The sequence below is a fragment of the Taudactylus pleione genome, unplaced genomic scaffold (genome assembly GCF_031769625.1).
Source record: "Taudactylus pleione unplaced genomic scaffold, aTauple2 ptg000129l, whole genome shotgun sequence".
Classification (NCBI taxonomy): domain Eukaryota; kingdom Metazoa; phylum Chordata; class Amphibia; order Anura; family Myobatrachidae; genus Taudactylus; species Taudactylus pleione.
The window spans coordinates 10,888,436-10,912,039 of record NW_028284531.1 but is presented as its reverse complement, the minus strand read 5'-3'; the positions used below and the strand labels follow the sequence as shown (position 1 = coordinate 10,912,039).

Here is a 23,604-nt window from a genome sequence, read left to right as displayed (position 1 = left end):
ATGGTTTTTCATTGACATCACTTGTGTTGTTAATGACTATAAAGTATTCATTCATTTATTTCTGTTCGCCCCCTCCTGAGGTGCAAAGGGAAGTCTGCGATAAGTAGAGCTTTCGGGGGTTATCACTGCTTCCCGCGAACGGTTAACCCATAGCTCCGGGTACTTAACCCAGAATCTAACTTTTCCGGATGGTGTTCAACACTACGCAGAATCAGCATCTTTTTTGTAGAGTTCTTGTCTATTATAACTAGCTGCAGAAACCAGGAGAAATCGGTGACATTATTTATGATGTGAATAAAATAATCGCCTGAAGATTTGCCCAAAGTATGGAAGTTACTGCAATTATTGTATCAACCTGTAACTTTAGTTGTGTACCAGCAGCTTTTTTCATAGTAGCAAAAGCACTGCATACTGTATTACTTACTATTTATAACTCAATTGTTACTAGCAGTGTTGTGCTGTTACACTTCTTACATCTATAGATGCAACTAAATAACACAAATCCTATATTACCCATAACATGATTGAAATCTATGGTGTCCCAAAGTAATGCACTCTCTGCTCTTACTGCAGACTTAGCCACACCCCCTCTGGTGGCTGACCACACCCCCTATTCATGGACTCCTACCACTGCATTCACCCGGTGGGCTCTTCTTGCCCCAGTCAGACACTGGCTAAAGATTGAGGTGTAAATAAATGTGAGATTCTCCTAAATGTTTATAATTGCAAACATGACGGGTTTGAGTCAGAGGTGGACACAGTTATAGCCATGACTGCATCTCTTGCCGCAGCTGCAACTACGCCTTAATGCTAATGACACAGCCGATGGTATTTATACTGACATGCCCACCATCGAAGTTGTACAAGCCCTTGGAGGCGCAGAATCTCCATCTGCGTATTTAGATGCAGTCACTAACCACGACATGCCCGCGACTGTCTAGCCACCCCGTTACCATCCAGAAACGCCCACCAAAAGTGCATCTATCTGCGTGCAATTCCAATCTGCGTCGTTGTGCAGTAACCTTTGGGCACTTGCGCAGTGTGACTCGGATGCATGTGCCACCTGCATGTACCGGTCGCTTGCGTCCGACACCACCACTGCGTCCACCATTGAATTAGGCCCTGAGAATGGAAGGTCTTCTCACCTGTTGTGTAATCTCCTGTGGAGATCTTCCAGGACCTGAGCCGTCAGCCTGTGATAGTCTAGAGCAGCGTCTACCAATACATTCAGCTGGCTCACTTGTTCTATCTGTAAGGAAAGGAAGATCAATGACACAATAGTAAGAGCCGATGCTCTACAGCACAGGTTCTCAAACTCGGTCCTCAGGACCCCAAATAGTGCATGTTTTCCATGTCTCCTCACAGAATAACAAGTGAAATAATTAGCTCCACCTGTGGATCTTTTAAAATGTGTCAGTGATTAATGAATACACCTGTGCACCTGCTGGGTGACCTGGAAAACGTGACCTGTGTGGGGTCCTAAGGACCGAGTTTGAGAACCACTGCTCTACAGCATACAGATCCGCAGATGGGGACTCTCATTGCTTTCATTAAAAGATTGAAACTCTAATTATTATTATATGCCCTATATCACAATCACCACCAAAGACAAAAAAAACAACAGCAACGTGAGTGTGTGTGTGTGAGTGAGTGTGTGTTTGTGACAAACTTTGTTCACAAAAAAAAAATTAAAAAAAATCTCCTTTTACAGAATATTAAAAGTAGTTCAATAAGTGTCCATGAGAGGGCAGCATTTCATAGCATCATTTTCACTGGTAAACACAATGTAGGAGGAGTGGCCATTATATGTGCACTGCTACCTAATGTGATCTGCGTATATCTACAGTACTTGGTATTCCTGTATCACTTACCCATGCAATAAATACAATACATTTTGGTTAAGATATAGTGAGATCACGTTACAGTTTAAAATGAATCTAATTTCTGATTTTAATTCCAGCTGGAGCTCTGATTTAGAACACAATTGTTGGGCTGTGATGGAAATACAGTATGTAAGCACCCTAATGAGCTCCTTCTAATGGACGCAGACAAGAGTGTTCGTGAATGTTTCATCTAATTAGCTCATTACTATGCAAGCAGAGGAAGACAGACACAGGGAGTGGATGCATGACACAGCTGCTATGTAAATCTGCTGTCTGAACAAGTCAGGTCCCTTTTGTCTTGTGATAATTATGATTTTATTACACAAAGGTTGGAATGAAGGAGGACCAGTGAGCCATTCCCATAACAACACATTTCCTGGGAGGGAGGGGAGGCAGTGATTTGCAGACCCTGTGTCCTTAGCTCTGTTCTTCTGTTGGGGCATCACTGCACTCTGAGATATGAGTGGCTGTAGTGTAGACAATGGCTCACACTAGTGATAGGTATCACACCTGGGCCCCAGAGCCACAGTAACCCCCTCCCACAGTAAAGGTGGTACCACCGTGAATGCTTACTGCTAAAGCCTCCACCTAAACCTCCCTGTTATTAACCTTTTTACAGGCACAAAACATCATCTTTGTAGCATTATCTCTGGACACGAGAGCAGTGACTTCATCCATACTTTGCTGTCAGACAAGGACCTGCCATGTCTACAGTCTCTCCTGAGCTTCCTCTCTTCTCCTAGTACAGTATTTATGAAAAGCCAGAGCGTCCGATCAATAAATAGCCATCACCTGCAATATCTGCCTGTTGTCTAACTGATAGGAGCATATAAAATATACAAAATCCAATTATTAACAAGGAATGACAAGCATTAGCATACAAGTAGATGCTATATGTTAATATTTAAAGATCACAGTATAAATAGTGAGTTTTCTTTATAAATGTAGTATTTAGACTTTCAAAGGACGGATGAGAAATATATCTCTATAATATTCCCCAATTACAGGTATTTACCCCTTTACATTTACTCAGCACCATCCTATCCTTCCACACATCTTCAGTGCAGAGAAGGGCCTAAGAAACTGAGGTTGCTGAAGGTCAATAGGTCGCATGCTGGGTGAGACCCAAATACTAAGGGTGGAGATAGTAAATACATGCTGGAGAGATAGAGGGGAATAGACATGACACAGAAATGTTCAGGAAAAGCCAGAACAACTTTCTGAGATCAGCGCTGACCATTTGCATTCTGCTTAACACACAACGTGCTTAGTCACACTACTGACCATCTGCCAACAGGAGAAGAATCAGGGCCAGAGGGAGTCATTATAATAACAAATATGATTGTAAATAAATCCCATGCTTCAATTCATTTTATCCTTAACATGTCCAACAAACGTTCCCAATAAAAGCAGAAGGAACTTTCCAATATTCATTGGATGCAATTAAAATGAACATACTCTGATACCCCTGATACTCTGGTACTGCCCAGCTCATGACGACCCCAGCTGCAACGTAGTTCTATTACTACACATCCTAATCTGAGCAGCTTCCAGTATGTGAGTCAATGTTTCCCCGACGCCCTCAATGTTCCCCCGATGCACAATCCAGTGCTTATTGAATAGGAATGGAACATGAAGCCCATGATTAAGGATGCTGAGCTGAGAGGGACCTAATAGTGACCTCAGTATAATCCTAGTCCAGATGGTGCAATTTCTACTGTCTTGATGTGGTCTGCACAGGTCATGGCAGCACCTGATGGAAAGGCAGATGGAGGATCCCGTCCAGCTGTTTTTATTTATTTTATTATGAACACAAGTGGTATAATAGCACCAGAGACTAGTGTTGTAGTCTATATTATAAAGCTGCTATAGATCTGGGGGTTGTATACTAAACTCACCAGAGACTTGCTGTGCGTTGTGTTATATAGACACCAGAAATTTAGGCTGGTGTGAGTTGTAGAATCACCAGAGATATGAGAGGGTTGAAATAGTCTACATTTGGTCAGCTATAGATCTGTGGTCTGTACAGCTAAACCACCACAGATATAAGGCCTGTATAGTAAACCCACCACATATTTTCCAGGTCTGTAACAGTGCCAGGAAATTGGGGACCTGCACTGTAAACCAACTAGAGATTTGGGATTCTGCCTTTACTGGCAGTCTCCAGAACTGGGTTGGCATTAAATAGTACAAGTGTGCTTTGTGTGCTCTCAAGAAAGCTCTCTCTATTGTACAGAAACCACTACAATGTTCTCTGTATTGTATCTTGTTTATAAACTTGCTCTTTGTTTTTGTATATTGCTCATTACAATGCTGTGTATATTGTACAAAGGTCACTACAATGTTATCTGTATTATATAGAGATAACTAAAATAGGAACCTATTCATCAACACTAAAATAATGGTTTTAAGGACATTTTTTCTTAATTACTGTTTTTTTTAGTATTCATGAACACACTTAACACAGGAGATGTCACTGATATCTCCTGGTTAAGTCCGCCTGTGTTAATTTCCACACTCCCCAAACATTAGTATGGGGATGTAGAAATTATTGTATTCACCAAATTCCGCAAATTATGTATTTTCGGAATTTTATGGTGTTGCTATAAGCCACTCTCAGATGGTGTACAGTGGGTTACACTTACCTGCTGTCAGCGTGGGCAGGTCCTCGGCTCGCTCTGTCGCTCCCTGGTCCCGCCTCCGGCTCCGTCTGCTGCTCTGACACTGTGTTCTCCCAGCAGAACACAGTAAAGTAAAAAAAAAACGTTTTTTCTTTTTATTATTACTTTACTGTGTTCTGCCGGGAGAACACAGTGTCAGAGCAGCAGACGGAGCCGGAGGCGGCTGCAGCGGCCAGATAAGTGGGGGACAGGGAGGTGAGCGGAGGGAGAGGCAGAATTATCGCAGCTGTAGGTAGTGCTGCGCATGCGCTGGGTTTAAGAATGTAACGGCGCATGTACAGCACTGATTACAGCTGCGGTAACTTAGAGTAGAGAGGGAAAACTATATTTCCCGAACAGCTGTCATCGCAAATATGACAGCTTTTCGGAATAGATAGTTATGGAGAGGAGGAATGATTAATTCCTCTGGTAATTAGGTAGAACATGCGAGTTCTAAACCTAATAACCTCCAGAGAATTTTTAGAAATGATGAATAGGTCCCATAGTCTGAATTAAATAGTAGTTAGATGGGGCTGTGTTGTATTTGACTGTAGTTTTTTCATATTTCATCAGCTGCATAAACCCACACACATTAGACACACCACTCCGCACTGGTACGTCTCAGTTCTGACCCGGTTTGGAACTGTGTTCCAAATTAGGGGTCAGCCACGGGACATTAGTGTAGAAGGGGTATAAGTGTGTTGAGGTTTGGGGAAATGCTGTTATTGGCAGAGTCTGACAGGTTCCTTATATAGGACTAGCAGAAGCTTATTATACGAGTCATATTTTATAGTAGGATTTCTTGTATCACCATTTATCCCTAAGTAATAACTTGTTACACAGGAACATGAATTATGTATTGTGTTCTTAACATGAGTGCACAATTGTTAACACATAAGTTATTATTCTCACACCACCCACAAGAGCTGTCACTAGTGGCATCACAAGGGGGGTGCGGGCCGCACCAAGGGGTCTCCTGCTGAGAGGTGACACCAAAGTGCCGTTTCCTCCTCAGTGACAGGAGCCGGGTGCTGCACTGTAGCATTACACGCAGCACTCGGCTACTAATACAGTGAGGGAGCCGGCACTGCACACAGACTGGTCCCCGGGGCACAATAAAGTGGGTGTTTGGGCCGCGATGCCACATCCCCTATCCACGAGGCCATGCCCTACCAGGGAGGCCATGCCCCTTTTTTACTGGTGTGTGGTTTCCTATCCGCACCGGGTGCCATCATGGGGGGGACGCCTCTGGCTGTCACCTCACTACTTCATATCTCTCCTACTGTATCTCAGGATCTTTGAAGCAAGTACAGACATTCCTCACTTAACGACCTACCTGTTTAGCGACCGTTCGGAATTACAACCAGCTGACTGTTGCTTGCACTGATAAAAAAATAAAAGACAACTCTGTCCGAGAGGGGGCCATGGCTGTGGCGCGGGACACACAGGAGACATTGACTGCCATGAGGGAAAGGATGGACGGGATTCGGCGCGCTCTCGTCGGAGGTGGGGCACACACAGGCATGTGTCACCCTCAGCCTGGGTCCTGCTGCTTCCCGACCACTATATGTCCTCGCTTAACGAACGATTCGTTTAACAACTGAGTCGTAGGAACGGAACTCAGTCGTTAAGTGAGGAATGTCTGTATATAGCTAAGAGAAGCAAGACAGCTAATTGCTACTTTAACGAGAACAATATATTTTCCTTACTATCTTTATTATGTCACTATACAAAACAGGAAACACATATAAAGCACTGTGTGAAAGTTAAGAATGAACAAGAGATGACCACAGCACATGCCATACTGTACTTACATCGTTTTCTAGGAAATTAAACATACTCCTCTCAGCCAGTTCCTTAGATTCTTGAAATTTCTCCACAGCCTGCTGGATCTCTTCATCTGAGATTTTCCCTTGTCGCTTCTTTTTATAGTCATAATCTAAGCGACGGCCTTCCAACTTTTTCAAATGATACTGCAAATCGAAAAATAGTTTATTAGGAATGTAACTAAGAGGAGGGAGTACAATGATTTTATATTTATTATTATATGTACAAATGCTGTGGTGAAACGCCGGTTGCACAGTGCTTAGAGGAGCCGCTTGTATGTAACCCCTCCCGAGTCCCAACTACCATTTACACAGAATGGAGGGTTGGAATTAATGCTTGGTGGCAAACCTATCACACTTTAGTCATGTCATTACTCTATAAGAGATAGGCCTCAGTTGTATGTCTGTCAGAGGCCAATATCAGATGAAGAGCAACACAAGTAAATGACGCATAATACTATTCATTTGTTGTTGTTAATTTATATAGAGCCGCCATGTTACATAACAATGTACAGAGGCTATGTCAATCATATTTATCCCGCCCACTACCCATGAGGTTTAAAATATCCAATTTACAAGCAGTGTTGATTTTAAAAGAATGATCCACAGACCCCCAAAGTACAGAATAAAGTCATATTTGTGTTAGAGATAGAGGTGTAAATAGTTGAAGTTCCCTTTTCAATGACTGAAGTTTAAAACACCTGGAAACAGGAGCAGTACATTGAGTCTGTTCTGTATTAATTTTGCTTCTTCTTCATAATAGCAATAGTAATAATAATATGACATACTAATACTATAATAATACACTGTTATGCCTCTTTGTAAGGAAATGTATTTCTCTGACAATCACTGTTTCTGTATTTGCGTTCTGCTAGTTTAGGCTGCTGAATGTTCTCTAGCTGTATTTGTCAGTTTCTGCCTTACTTATCTTATGCTGGGAATCCACTATACAATTTTCTGTCAGATATCTGTCCAATCTGGCTGGTTGGAATGAAAACCTGGTAATGTATGGGAGCAAATGACAATCGTCCATTTGCTCACAAACACTGGAAAATAGCCAAAAATGGTTCTTCAGACAAACTGGTTAAAACACACAAATGTAACCAATTTGAACAAATGTTTTTGTCCTTTTTTTCAGTGTTTAAAACCATATGATCGACTGTCATTTGCTCCCATACATTACCAGGTTTTCATTCCAACCTGCCAGATTGGACAGATATCTGACAGAAAATTGTATAGTGGATGCCCAGCTTAAGCCTAAATCTGTGCATACATGGCCAGATAAAATGCCTGTCAGACCGACAGACATTTTATCTGGCAACATGCCAGCCGCAGATGTCCGCGGCATACACTGTGAGACTTCTCACAGTGTATTTGCCCGACATCTACGCTCCGTCCCCGGGGGAGGAGACATTTCTCTGTTCCTTCCATGGGAAGGAACACATGAAATGTCGGTCTGTCGGCCGCGGTTGGGCATACACTACCCGATGCGGCCGACAGGTTACCCCCTAAATAACACATCAGACGGGCATGCTGGACAATCCGGCATGCCCAACCGAGCAATATTTAACCCTTGGTCAGCCGCACACACGCTACAATTATCGGGGCGATCCGCGGATATCGGGCGGATCGTCCCGATAATTGTAGCGTGTATGGCCAGCTTAACATGTAGCAATTTAGTGCAAAGGTCAAGGCTCCATTGTGTATTAGTGTCTGGTAAGCTGGGTGCACACTATGCGATATATGTACGCAGCGACGGCATATCCAGAGTCTACATGAACATGAGAAGCTAGATCTTATTATATGTTGAAGTTTGTTTTTTTTGCCATCTCTTGAATATCCTGCACTGGCTCAAATAGAAGTGCATTCGCCATGTAAATAGATCATTTCAACAGTTCTAGGAGTGTCACTATCTGTACCAGAAGTGGGGAACTGTGATAGGCTATCTGGCATAGACACTCGCGCCAATGCGTAGTGAGGTCAGAATAGTAAATAGATCACCTCTAATGTGCTTTCTAATGCATATTCTGCTAGGAATGCCTCCCTAGTGATCAAACAAATGAACTTGGTCAGATCTGCCAAACAGCTAAGCAAGTAGAGACTGTACCAACAATAACTTACCTCACTGTTCAGCGCTATCACAAAAATGGAAAGTGACATACTCCAATTGAATTGCAATATTTTGCACAAACCTAAGCATGCACAGACTGATGCTTCAAGCATGACTGACTGGCAAATATCTTGTGAATTGTGAGCTGGTCCACACAGGATTTACAAGGTTTGATAACCACTCATAGAACTGCAATTTGTGGAAGTTTACTTTAATGGACTCAACCAACAATCACTGCAAATGAAGAACTTGCTGTCTATGACATGGTTAGGAGATGAGTCTTCAGACTATATGGATATAGCTCAGTACATGTGGAATATAAAAGTATTACCATAACCCAGAAATTATTGAACCTATGCTATTCGGGACCTTTCGAAGATCAAAGTATAAATAATGATAATCAAGTCCAATTCTCTCCCTCTTCATTTGTGCATGAGCTAAGCACGGAATGATCCCAGCTCCATCTTAGCACCTCAGCTATGGCCAGTCTAAACCATTCAAAAAGTGAAAAGCAATTACTAACTGTGCTCACCCCAAGATACCCGTCTCCATGTACAGCCAACTGATACTCCCACCATTACTAAACTCTGCAAAAAAAATGCCTCTTTTCCTCAAGACTTATGGTGGCATCAGAAAAAAAGTCCTCTAAAAGAAAATGCTCAAGCACTTTGGAATTAGTAGCAGCTGTTGTTGTTCTATAAATTATCTCTCAAGAGACTGTAAAGCAACAATTAAATGTGCAGCATGTGACTGCTTCCACCCAGACACCTTTTCTTCTACAAACCCTCCACGTAGGTATTGAGGAATGGCTGGAAGAAAGAGAGGAAAAAAAGAACCTGTAGTAATATGCACATGTACAATGTGGAGAAGATCAAATAGATACGTTATAGAGACCAGGGACGTGCAGTCAGGGTAGGCAGAGCCTCCCTGTCAGACAGCAGAGTTTTTATAAATACGTTTTTATAAATATCATCTTTGTATTATTCTAATCAATTTTATAGGCAAAACTCACCGAAGTTGCAGCACTCCCTGGAAATACTGGGAGAGACAAGAGATGAGGCAGTATAAGCTCAGCCTCACCTCTGATAGCTCAGACACTGCTTGGAGCTGGGGGCTGGGCCATGAAGCAGCCAATAAAACACAGAGAAAGAGCTAATGGAGGCAAGCCACACTGTGAGGGGGCGTGCCTTGAGCTCTGATGGACACCTCTGACGATCAGGTGACCAGTCCAGGAAGTACTCGGAGCTCAGCAGCAGCACTGAGGAGGGAAGGAAATTGAAATATGCAGACAGAGGAAACACACAAAGGAGAAAAAGGTGAGTAGGGTCCGCTGCTAGGGGGTGAACTGTGTGTGTGTGGGAGACATCTTTTGTGCCAGGGGGGATCTCCTGTGCAAGTGGGAGATATGTGTGAGGGGGATCTGTGTTACGGGAAATCTGTGTGTGGGGGGAGATTTGTGCAAGTGGGGCACGTTCATATACGTGTGAGTAAATCTGGCTCTGATACTTGCCAGTGCCTCCCCATCCATTGACCTCATCGCACGTCCCTGATTGAGACCATGGATGGCAAATGTAAAATATCTTTTCCTACACTTATGGGGGTAAATTTAATAGCAAGTCATCAGCGAGTACCCAGCGAGTCTGCCTGATTTTTAAAGGGGCAATCATTTGAAAGTCAAAACCAACCTGGTTTTACATTTTCAATTATTGCCCCTTTAGACTTCTAGCAGACTAACCAGAAACTCGCAGATGCCTGCAAGTCCTACATCAGTAACTGCATGACACTATCCCCTCCTGATCACAGTATATGATGTTGCACACATTACTCGGCATAGACATTCTGAGGTACAAAAGGCTGGACAGTGATACAACAACCCTTGACTAGAGATGGGTGACAATTGCACTGACAGCATGCATAGACCAGACAATGTCAATATATCCGGCACAAGTGTGCTAGAAAATGATAATAAATCCTTTTACAAGGCATGTTTTAATTACTAGTGTGTGAAGAGAGACCTGGAGACCAGCCGAGTGCAACAAAGTGATCTGAGCCAGGCTTGCCTACTATGGAGAAAGGTGACCCTGGTCTTTTTAGTGCATTCCCAGAGTGTTGAAGACAAGGAAAGATGACAATATACTGTACCTCTTCCTTATAATTGAAGACAAGGAATTTTGAACTCTTCAAGCACAAATCTACCTGTTGGGCAGCTCCACTTCCATACACTTTAAAGGTATGTCATTAAAATTTATATTTACTGAACTGGGCTTTACTTCATTAAAGATCACGTTGCTATAAAATCTGACATCTACCAGTTTCTACTGATTCACAATACTTGGATACACCACCATCCTAAAGGTAACGAAAATGGGATATGTGTAAATAGTTTTTATGTTCTTTAGAACATCTCCAAATTCTGAACTGTTATGCTCCAATCTCTCTCTTAGCAGCCACATACAGAGATTTACATGCTTCGAGAATGGCCATAGCTGCAGTTGCTTACCTATAGGTGTCTGAAAAGGTTAATTATATAGTAAGAGATAAAATAAACACAATAAAGCATAAGAGGGGACCTCACTTTAGTAATTCATAGAAATGTATCTTAAAGCTATGCCGTAGTTTGACTTTGGTTTTCCAAGAAGCAGAAATGTTTTTATCAGTCCTGATGTTTTGCCAAGTACAGTGCATCCGGAAAGTATTCACAGCGCTTCACTTTTTCCACATTTTGTTATGTTACAGCCTTATTCCAAAATGGAATAAATTAATTTTTGTCCTCAAAATTCTACACACAATACCCCATAATGACAACGTGTAAAATGTTTTTTTTTGAGATTTTTGCAAAGTTAATAAAAAAAACAATACTAAGATATCACATGTACATTAGTATTCACAGCCTTTGACATGAAGCTCGAAATTGAGCTTAGGTGCATCCTGTTTCCACTGATCATCCTTGAGATTTTACTACAGCTTAATTGGAGTTTACCTGTGGTAAATTCAGTTGTTTGGACATGATTTTGAAAGGCATACACCTGTCTTTATAAGGTCCCGCACTTGACAGTGCATGTCAGAGCAGAAACCAAGCATGAAGTCCAAGGAATTGTCTGTAGACCTCCGAGACAGGATTGTCTCGAAGGGTACAGAAAAATATTTGCTGCTTTGAAGGTCCCAATGAGCACAGTGGCCTTCATCATCCGTACATAGAAGAAGTTCAGAACCACCAGGACTCTTCCTATAGTTGGTGGCCGTCTAAACTGAGCGATCGGGGGAGAAGGGTCCTAGTCAGGGAGGTGACCAAGAACCCGATGGTCACTCTGTCAGAGCTACAGCATTCCTCTGTGGACAGAGGAGAACCTTCCAGAAGGACAACCATCTCTGCAGCAATCCACCAATCAGGCCAGATGGAAGCCACTCCTTAATAAAAAGCACATGGCAGCCTGCCTGGAGTTTTCCAAAATGCACCTGAAGTACTCTCAGACCATGAGAAACAAAATTCTCTGGTCTGATGAGACAAAGATTGAACTCTTTGGTGTCAATGCCAGGCATTATGTGTGGAGGAAACCAGGCACCGCTCATCAACAGGCCAATACCATCCCTACAGTGAGCATGGTGGTGGCAGCATCATGCTGTGAGGATGTTTTTCAGCAGCAGGAACTGGGACACTAGTCAGGATAGAGGGAAAGATGAATGCAGCAATGTACAGAGACATCCTGGATAAAAACCTGCTCCAGAGCGCTCTTGATCTCAGACTGGGGCGACAGTTCACCTTCAAGCAGGACAACGACCCTAAGCACACAGCCAAGATATCAAAGGAGTGGCTTCAGGACAACTCTGTGAATGTCCTTGAGTGGCCCAGCCAGAGCCCAGACTTGAATCCGATTGAACATCTCTGGAGAGATCTGAAAATGGCTGTGCACCGACACTTCCCTTCCAACCTGATGGAGCTTGAGAGGTGCTGCAAAGAGGAATGGGTGAAACTGCCCAAAGATAGGTGTGCCAAGCTTGTGGCATCATATTCAAAAAGACTTGAGGCTGTAATTGCTGCCAAAGGTGCATCAACAAAGTATTGAGCAAAGGCTGTGATGTGATTTCTTAGAGTTTTTTTTTTATTAAATTTGCAAAAATCTCAAAAAAACTTTTTACACATTGTCATTATGGGGTATTGCGTGTAGAATTTTGAGGACAAAAATGAACTTATTCCATTTTGGAATAAGGCTATAACATAACAAAATGTGGAAAAAGTGAAACGCTGTGAATACTTTCCAGATGCACTGTATTAGTAGTGTTTGTGGAATGGACTCTTGTTTTCTATACACTATGTTTTTCTTAAACTTAAAATGCCCCCAGTGGTAAGCCCCCTGTAATGCCCCCAGAAGTAAGCCCCCTGCAGTGCCCCCCTCCTATTTACCTTAAACCCCGCTCCAGTGCCTGCTGCCGTCCGTCCCCTGCGCCCGCTCCTCGGAACATGATGTCACTCCCATAGTGCACTGCGGGCCCGGAAGCCGGAGCTCAGGAGTGAGCTCCGTCCTCCGGCTACCGCCGGGGGGAGAGAAGGAGCCAGACGCCCGCTGGTAGCACCCGTAGTTACGCCACTGGAGGTGGAGCGCCGATCAACGGCGCTCCTTCTCCATGCAGCTCTGGTTGACAATGGAGCCAGGTGCCCACTTCAGGGCTGGCGCCCGGCGGCAAATGACTCCATTGTCTCCGGGAGTTCCGCCACTGTCAACTCACTGAAGGCCTGATTCAGAGGTGGACGGTGTGTGGATTTGTTCGCAAATGTTTTGTGTTCTGCATACTTATCTTAGCTGCACTGCCCATGCGCTGCGTTGTTTTCTGACACTGATGCAGTTTAATTGACAGACTGCAACCCTTTTAGGTGTGGTAACGAGGAGTGGCGTTTAGGGTTGCAGAAAGGGGGGGAGCAGGTACTAACTACCCAGGCCAGGGACTGCTCGAGGGGTCTAGTGGGGCCCGGGTCCGATGCCGCCCTCCCTCCCTCTTACCTGTCAGCAGCCCAGCACACGCTGTTGTATGCTGGGCTGCAGTCTCCTCTGTCTGTGGGGGGGAGCGATCACACTGATAGCAGACGGATTTGCGTCTGGCTGAGGGGCTCACAGCGCCCCCTTCCCAGCGCTGCTTTGTGGCACTGCAAAAACGTTTTTCTTTTTTTTTCTAAGGGAGAGCTGACACGCCTCCTGCGATCAGGCCACGCCCCTTTCCCCAGGCCGGCTCTCTCTACGGCTCTGGTTGTGTTTAAAATGCAGGCATGTCAAGGCCATTTCAGGAGCATGCTGAAGCCAAATATTGGCAAGGTATTCTCTGTAGAAGCTCTGCGGAATATGTGTGCGCTATATAAATAACTAGTATTAATAATATATATATTTATATTCATATATTTTTGTATATCTGCGAATATTTTATTTAGTGGAGGACATTTTAAATGGATATTATATACAGGTGTTAGCAAAACTGTGATCTTTAAGATTGAGTGTTCCACTTGGATTATGGAAACTAATTTTGATTGTGAACTACTGCCTGTAATTACCTTAATTGGATAACAAACTTTGCTGACCAATCAGATGAAACTCCATTCTACAGTATTTAAATATATTTGAAAAGAAAATAGGGACATGTAGCTTGAAAAAGTCTACAGTAGTAGACTGAACGCGTCGCTGTCCCTGATCACCATTTACTTCTGATCCCATATCGAATATTGTCCCTACTGGTCCAGGGGACCAGGATCCATATGCTTATGCTGGCGACTACTTCGACACCACGCTCCAGCAGCTGTTCATCAACTTTATTCTGCTGTCGAGCAAACTGCAAGTAGATTGTCCTTACCTTTGGAGACAGGGCCGCTCACAGTGCTCAATTCACGGAAGTCAGTGAGTATCTCCTATCACTGTGTTAAGGACTCCAGATTCTGCATCTGCATATAGCCGCCATGAGCAGCTCCTTACAGTTTAGGAACCTTCTTGGGCTAATATCCAGCAGCTACTGAATTTGCCAGTAGCAACATCCAGAAAAGACAATGTAAAGCTGGCTACACTGACAGATATATTGGCCGATCAATTGATTGGCCAATATATCTGCTGCCCGTCGGCCAGTGTGTACACACGATATATCTGTGAACTGCGTCGTTCACAGACATATCGCATTGGCTGTGCTGCATAGCCGATGGACAGATATGTCTGCAGACCACCCGTACACACCCAGCGGTAGCCGTGGGGAGGGGGCCAGGACACCACCCTGACCTGCCCACCGGCTGCCGGGTCCCGCCCCCCGGGACCCGGGGGCACAAGCAGATGATGACCGTTCCGTGTGTATGAACGACCATCATCTGCAGATATATCTGTCAGGTGTGTACCCACCATTACACTTATTTCCAACTGGAGATTATTGGTGAGTTCACTAATTGAAGTCACCCACTCTGGCAGTCGATCAGACATTCCTCCTGGGTACTAGTGGCTGAGAATCCTACAATAATATACCATTTGGGATAAAATTCAGAAGTTTGAAATATAGTGACTATCAATTCAATATTGGACATTGCTGGTTTCCAGTTTTAATACACATATGAGTTTTTCTGGTATTTATCTTTTATTCAAACATCTATTTGAAGATTTAAAACATGGGAGAAGATTTAGGAGATGTGAATTGTTTTACTCCTTGGAGACTTATCTTATATATAAAATTAATTGGTCTGTTTCTCTGTATGTCCGGTTATGCATTCGGACATCCCTGCACCGATTGGGATGAAACCAACGCGAGGTGGTCCAGTTGGATCCTAGCCAGGTTATAGGGGGGTTAGGGTCCCGGTAGGAACTCCCGTTGGTGTACACTTGGCAAAGCTTTGACCAGGGAAGCCTGTTCTGAGCCTTCCACTAGATTGATTTGGACCAAAACTTCACAAAGTGGTAACATTGGATCCCAAAAGACATACTAGGGAATTGTGGTCCCGGTCGGACCTCCTGTTGGTGTGCGCTGGCCAGAACTTTGACCCGGGAAGCCTGTTCTGGGCCTTCAACTTGATGGATTTGGATGAAAACTTTACAGAGGGGTGGCAATTGGTCTGGGATGCCTAACTTAATAATTTGAAGATTTAAACCCGGGCAACACCGGGTACTTCAGCTAGTGTTTTATAAAGTGTGACTTATTTTAATTGACACATACTAGACACAAGCATTTTGGATACAGTTAATAGATACTGTACATTGTATATCTTTTTCTCTTTTACATATTTATTTCAATTATATGCCTTTTATACATTATTCAGGTAATTTATGTATCAGTAAACTGTTTTAATACAATTTTACTATAGCAACCAGCACAGTATTTCTCCTGTATAAGTGGTATGTGTAACATGTAGCAATATATATGTGCTGACACCTTACTAGTACAAATGTATTTCTAATCTTCATTATCTTACTTCTCGTAGTCTAATATCAAGCTGACTTTGTTCCTCAATTATAAAACTGGATCACTTATATTTTGTGTATTTTAAAGTATGATGGTATTCAAATTTTGAATAGATTTATGGATTTGTAATTACTATTATATTCATTTAAAAAAAAACAACAACATTTTATTAAGGTAAAATAGTAAAGTTACAGCAACACACATATGCAAATATACTGTACAGTTTAGAAAAATTAAAGAAGAGGAGAGAAATAGGGATAAAGGGGAGAGAGAGGATGGGAACTGGGAAACCAATAGACTGATGTCTGCTATATAAATAGGGGGCAAGTAAAACATAATGCAGAGAAATCTCAGTGTAAATAAAGTCAACATGAAGGTATTACCGCTAAGAAGAATCTCGGAAACAATGGAATGTAAGGTACAATGAGAAAATAGTGGAAACACACCATGGGGACGCATGCACAATGCTAAGTTTTATGGGATTTCACCAGTGGCGGATTTTACCTATGGGCTGCGGGACTGCAGTATCCCCAGTAAAATCCGTCACCCGTAGGCACTGCCTAGGCTAGCAGCAGTGGTAGTGACTTCTCACTAACCTGTGGATCATACTCCTCACTACCCTGCTGATCAGACTCCTCACTACAGACAGTCCCAAGGGGAGGTGTTTTCTCCCCCTGGAACTGCCAGTCCAGACTGCAATAGCAGAGAGAGGGCTTCCTGTGGGAAGCCACACCCCTTCTATAACGGCAGCCCTATCTGGCTAATAGGGGCTGCAGCTAATGCAGACCCTTAAAGTCAGCCTATCTGCTAGCCTAGCAGTAGGTACGGTCTTAAGTCATGCCCCCTGATTTAGGCCATACGGCAGCCTGTACTTAAGCCCTGCCTCCAGGTGACATCAGCTGTCAATCACAGCAATGCAGACCCCCCGGCCAGACAGGTAAGGAGCTGCTGCTGGTTTTCATGCATGTGCATTAGCTAAAACCAGGGTTGCATAAAATTGGATTTTTTTAACAAAATCAAAAACTGACTTATTTGATTTAAATCAGATTTTTTGGGGGGATTTAAATAGGATTTATTTAAAAAATGTTTTTTAAAATGTTTAAACGTTTATTTAAAAAAAAAAAAAAAATCCTAGTTAAATCAAATAAATCGTTTTTTTTTTTAAATCCAATTTTATGCAACCCTGGCTAAAAATCGCACAAGTGAGAATCAGGCCCTATCTCACATTGCCACCATAGTAACAGATGCTAAAGGAATGTGTCACACAGGATCTAGGCAAGGTCATGCTAGCATCACAACCTCGCTGGCAGCAAATATAGCAGTGCAGACACTAATACCCCTTTTCCACCTAAATTCCAGGTCTGACCCGGAGTTGGAACAAAGTTCCTATCCGGATCAGACCCGGAATTTTGCCGATGCCGACTCGGGATATTCCCGAGTCAGCACCGCTCGCACCGCAGTCGGGTCTGCATAGACCCGGCTTTTGCGGAGTGAAAGTGGTCGCTTGGAGATGACGTCATCTCCAAGCGCCACTGAAGCCGGACCAATCGGCCGGCTAGCAGCGCACTCCAGGTCATCGTGACCCGGAGTGCGCTGTTCTCACAGCAGGGTTTCACGGGCTACACCCGTGTTAAACTCTCCTAGTTACATGGGTTGGATTGCCGGGTCACTCGACCCGGCGATCCAACCCTCTCCCCTTTTACACCAGGGAGCTGCCCGGGTTAACCCTTCAAAAACCCGGGTTTTAGCTCCGGTGTAAAAGGGGTATAACAGAAAGGGCCATGAAACCCAATGCTGTGAAATTCTACATTAATAGGAATACAGTACTATGGTACAGTACATATATGCCAAACCAGAAGAGACTATGTTGTAGATTTACTATGGTGCAGTCTGTCGGCGATGCTGATCATTTGTGACCGATAGTTTTAAAATGACAACAGGAATAATTGGTAAACTAGCCTGGTTTAGAATTAATTCCTAATGCCTTTTTAAAACCACAATAGTTTAACTCAGTGGTTCCCAAACTTCACGGCACCCTAGTGCATCAGCATTGAGGCACCCCTGCAAGTGTTCCAAGGCACCCCAGGGTGCTGCGGTGCACAGTTAGGGAACCACTGGATTAACCTATTAAAATCCATAATACGAATATTTCTATTTTCAAGTATTTATTGATTTACATACTCAGACAAACATTCTAAACAAGAATATGCCAATATTTTTACAAATCAGGCCCCAGTTACAAAATTATTAAGTGTCCAATTTATAGGACATTGGGTCTATACAGAGCACAAAATAAGACACTTTAAGTTGTGCACAAATGTATGCCATATTAATAGGACAATAGGTTTTAACAGGTTGAAACTGCAATAGACAAACTCTGCCTTACATTGCCTACTGCCAAAAACCATGGGCTCATGCCACAAGGTGGCACTTATAGGGCCTGATTCAGCAAGGAACGCAGTTGCTAATAGCACGCAATCAGCCGATTGTTGCATACTGCGCATGCGAATGTATCGCAGTGCGTAAACTAGCCATTGCGATCAGGACTGTGATCTCAGTGACTGCGCAGACCCATCGCAGAGTGATTGACAGGAAGAGCCGATTGTGGGTGGTGACGGTGGTGGTGGTGGTGGTTGGCTGAACGCAGGCGTGCCAGGGTGTTTGAACGCTGTTACAGGGGCGTGCATAAATTAGCCACTGCGATGCCCTATGCAGCCTGAGGTCTCATAGCGTGCGTGGAAGTTGGCAATTTCTGAGTAAGGTCAGAGCTTGTGCGTGAGGCTGTGATGGTACGCGATTGTACCTATGTTTTCGCAGTCTTAAGGTAAGGTAAAGTGAGCATCCTTATGTAGTGCAGCTGCGGCATTGCGATTGCCAGAATTAGCATACTATCTCAGTTGAACTGTGTGCGTAATCGCTAATACATTCCCAGTTGCGTTCCGTAGTGAATCAGGCCCATAGCACTTTTGATGACCACTGCATGATTACAGGGATCACAGTTCCTGGTACTTCCAGATGATACCATAGAAATTGTCCAATTGCAAATCCTGGATCAGATCAGATCCATCCTGAGGTAATCACATTAGTTACAAATACGATAATCAAGGACTGATTTGAAAAACATCAGTCTAAACCTTTAAAGTGAAATAATGATATCTACTGATATCAAGTGGGAGCGTTCTGTGGGGGTCATTCAGACCCGCTCGCGAGCGCAGGATGCTCGCAAGCGGGTCGATGGTGCCGAATTGCGCATGCGCACGACGGAGGGAGCTCCGTCGTGCGCATGTGCGAGACCCGAATAACGACGGCACCAAAGGGGGCGTGCTGTCGATGTTGATTGACAGCACGCCCCCTTTGGTGGGCATGCCGGGGGCGTGGCTGCCAGACGGAGGCGTTCCCATGGGAACGCCTACCGTCTGAAGCCGGCCCCACTGACATCAGTAGTGATGTCAGTGGGAGTGATTTTGGCTCTGATAGAGCCAAAATCACTCCAGGGCTTGCGGTCACCGAGACCCTACATCAGGGTCTCGTCGCAAGCCCGATGGTCAAGACCATCGCGACCATCATCATGGACGCTCACTATAGCTGTGGGTTGGGTGGTAACCCACAGCTATGCGAGCGTCCATGAGGCCGCTCCAAGTTGAGGGAGGAGGGCCCTGATTCAGAGCGTCCGGCTTTGAATCAGACCCTGTATTCACAGCATTTCTTTCTGTCCTGTATACATCCCCTGTATCCAGAGCCGGTGCAAGGCTTCTAGGCAGTAGCACACGCGGGGGGGGGGGGGGGTTCTGAGTACCCAGAAACCCCCCCTGATAGACTCAAGAGCAGGCATCATGCTCTTAAGCCCCGCCCCCTAGTGGCATTTTGCAGCGATTTTGCCGTGATTTGCAGGTCAATCGGGAGGAAGCGGAGCCAATATGACGCAATTCCTTTAGAATTGCATAATTTGGCTCCGCCCCCACCCGGTTGACTCGCGAATCGCGAGTGAAGACTCGTTTCATTTGTTCAAGCTGTTTTTACTTGCGGTGGTCTGACCGCATTGTCCAGTACGTGATTCAAGACTTGTGGTTGTTTGTACTGGATATAAATAAATGTTTTGGAGATAATGCACTATTAGGCGCTCCCTCTGTTTATTTTGCAGCATCCATTTACCTGTACTTTGGATACGGGGAATTTTGAATGAGGGAAAGACGCCGGTCTAATAAGGCAGTGCACACAGATCCACAGAAATCAATTTACATTGGGACTGTTTATGAGAAAAAATAAGACTTGCGCTTTGATTATTCTTTTCATATATATATATATATATATATATATATATATATTTATATACATACATACACTGTGTGCGTGTGTATATAAACCCCCCTATAGAAATCCTGCGCTTGCCCCTGATCCTAGACAAACTTCTGCCTGCGAGAGCATAGGGAACATTCAATAGCACTTGAAGCCGCTGCCCTCGGGTAGATTGGAGGAGGAGCGGCAGAGTAGGGCGGCCGGTGACACGCTGACGTCACCAGCGCCGGTGCCGGCCACAGCTGCAGCAGTTTGTCTCTGCTCTTGGTGTGTGTTTTTTTTTTTTGCCTTCTCCGGCAGACAGGTGTAGATGGAGGCCCGCAGGTTTCAACTGGTCTCTCAGCCGGAGTGGCTTTCGGGAGAGGCAAGACAATGGCCCCTTTCCAAGGCAGCCTCAGCGGGCCGCCCCTCAGGTCCCGGGACCCTTAGGCAGCTGCCTAAAGCTGCTTATGGAAACGCCGGCCCTGCCTGTATCAATGTTTCTGCAGTCTGTTGATACAGTCTGCTGGTAGTTCTACGGCTCTGTAAGTGATTGCATATTCCCAAGCTGCATTCTGTGACTCTTTTTACATGTTGTATTTTATTTGCTTATGTCATCTTCTACAATGCTGATCTGTGCACAACTATAACACTTTTAATCTGTGCTGCTGTACATGGGATTCTCGGTTTAAATAAATAGTTTTAAGTCATCTGGAAATGTCCCGGTTTGTGCCATGAGTGAGGTGATAACTGGGTTTTCCTGCACAAACACCACATGTATGCTTACGGGAAATGGTCATTTCAGTAGGCATACCATAATAACAAGGACATGATCAGATGTAATAAGCATAGTATTTAGCACTATACAGAAAATATGAAATAATTCACATTAGTGTATGTGCCAGCCGAGCTTACGGTCTCTATTTACCTGCACATCAACACACACGAGGGTTCATTTTGTCAGAAGTCGATTAACCTACAAGTACATGTTTGTAGTGTGAGAGGAAACTGGAGCACCGGCAGGAGATCAATACCAACATCCAAACTCCACACAGATAGTGTCCTGGTTGGAAATTAACCCATGACCTCAGTGTTGTGAGGAAGCAATGCCATCCACTGTGATGCCTCACATATGATTCGAGGAATAAAATACTTCATGCTACATTTTATACAATGATAAAAACTCACTGTTTCTATGTAGTAGCAGACGGTAAATTATAATAAAATATACTTACCACAATTTCTTTCAAGTCTTTGTCCTGTAGGGACTGCAGAGGATCGATAAAGTTCTGCTTGACATTAATATCAAGAGAATCCTTCACGTCTGCCATTTGCTTCATGCTTTCTCCAACATCCAGCAAAGCACTACCTAGTGTAAAGTGAGAGTTTATTGGAAAGCTGCATACTGTAGATTGCTGACAATGAGAGACATACAGTGCATGCGAAAAGTATTCACAGCGCTTCACTTTTCCACATTTTTTTTTGTTACAGCCTTATTCCATAATGGAATAAATTAATTTTTGTCCTCAAAATTCTACACACAATACCACATAATAACACTATGCAAAACGTTTTTTGAGATTTTTGCAAATTTAATTTAAAAAAAAAAAAACCTAAGAAATCACATGTACATAAGCATTCACAGCCTTTGCCATGAAGGTCAAAATTAAGCTCAGGTGCATCCTGTTTCCACTGAGCATCCTTGAGATGTTTCTACAGCTTAATTGGAGTCTACCTGTGGTAAATTCAGTTGTTTGGACATGATTTTGAAAGGCATAAACCTGTCTATATAAGGTCCCACACTTGACCGTGCATGTCAGAGCACAAACCAAGCATGAAGTCCAAGGAATTGTCTGTAGACCTCCGATACAGGATTGTCTCAAGGTACAAATATGGGGAAGGGTACAGAAAAATATCTGCTGCTTTGAAGGTCCCAATGAGCACAGTGGTCTCCATCATCTGTAAATGGAAGAAGTTCGGAACCACTAGGACTCTTCCTAGAGTTGACCGGCCGTCTAAACTGAGCGATCGGGGGAGAAGGGCCCTAGTCAGGGAGGTGACCAAGAACCTGATGGTCACTCTGTCAGAGCTACAGCATTCCTCTGTGGAGAGAGGAGAACCTTCCAGAAGGATAACCATCTCTGCAGCAATCCACCAATCAGGCCTGTATGGTAGAGTGGCCAGACGGAAGCCACTCCTTAGTAAAAAGCACATGGCAGCCTGCCTGGAGTTTGCCAAAATGCACCTGAAGGACTCTCAGACCATGAGAAACAAAATTCTCTGGTCTGATGAGACAAAGATTGAACTCTTTAACGTGAAGGCCAGGCTTTATGTTTGGAGGAAACCAGGCACCGCTCATCACCAGGCCAATACCATCCCTACAGTGAAGCATGGTGGTGGCAGCATCATGCTGTGGGGATGTTTTTCAGAGGCAGGAACTGGGAGACTAGTCAGGATAGAGGGAAAGATGAATGCCGCAATGTACAGAGACATCCTACATGAAAACCTGCTCCAGAACGCTCTTGACCTCAGACTGGGGCGACGGTTCATCTTTCAGCAGGACAACGACCCTAAGCAACCAGCCAAGATATGAAAGGAGTGGCTTCAGGACAACTCTGTGAATGTCCTTGAGTGGCCCAGCCAGAGCCCAGACTTGAATCCGATTGAACATCTCTGGAGAGATCTGAAAATTACTGTGCACCGACGCTTCCCATCCAACCTGATGGAGCTTGAGAGGTGCTGCAAAGCGGAATGGATGAAACTGCCCAAAGATAGGTGTGCCAAGCTTGTGGCATCATATTCAAAAAGACTTGAGGCTGTAATTGCTGCCAAAGGTGCATCAACAAAGTATTGAGCAAAGGCTGTGAATACTTATGTACATGTGATTTCTTAGTTTTGTTTTTTAATTAAATTTGCAAAAATATCAAGAAAACTTTTTACACGTTGTCATTATGGGGTATTGTGTGTAGAATTTTGAGGTCAAAAATGAATTTATTCCATGTTGAAATAAGGCTGTAACATAACAAAATGTGAAAAAAAGTGAAACGCTGTGTATACTTTCCGGATGCACTGTACATGCAGGTGACTGCTAGATGAACAAAACACTGTTTTTGTACTAATAAATCTTGCAACAAAAAACAAGTCAAACTCCCTATTGCCACAGAATAATATTTATGTAAAAGTCAAATATTACTGGTATTATTGGCAATTATATTTTACATAAATCAACGTTAAGACAAGTAGCATCAAAATAAATCTAATGAAATATGTGCAATATTTATTTATCTTGTAATCCACGTCATATTATTTTTGTACAACATATAAACAATTAGATTCTAAACAAATGATATTGTATGCAGCTCTCAAAGATGATTGGCTCATTTCTATGAATTACTCTACTAGTAATGCCCTGAGATTTGCATACAAATTGTTGTAAC

General features: G+C 43.7%; 1 protein-coding gene across 2 annotated transcripts in view; it reads right to left on the bottom strand.

The window, feature by feature from the left end:
* SH3GL3 (SH3 domain containing GRB2 like 3, endophilin A3) overlaps positions 1-23,604 on the bottom strand; it is a 133,226-nt gene that overhangs the window by 24,457 nt on the left and 85,165 nt on the right. For both annotated transcript variants that reach the window (XM_088472846.1, XM_088472847.1), the window contains exons 5-7: positions 21,403-21,536; positions 6,358-6,516; positions 1,146-1,249 (exon numbers count right to left, since the gene is read on the bottom strand). In XM_088472846.1, the coding sequence (XP_088328972.1) occupies positions 1,146-1,249; positions 6,358-6,516; positions 21,403-21,536 (397 nt within the window). The remainder of the gene's footprint in view (positions 1-1,145; positions 1,250-6,357; positions 6,517-21,402; positions 21,537-23,604) is intronic.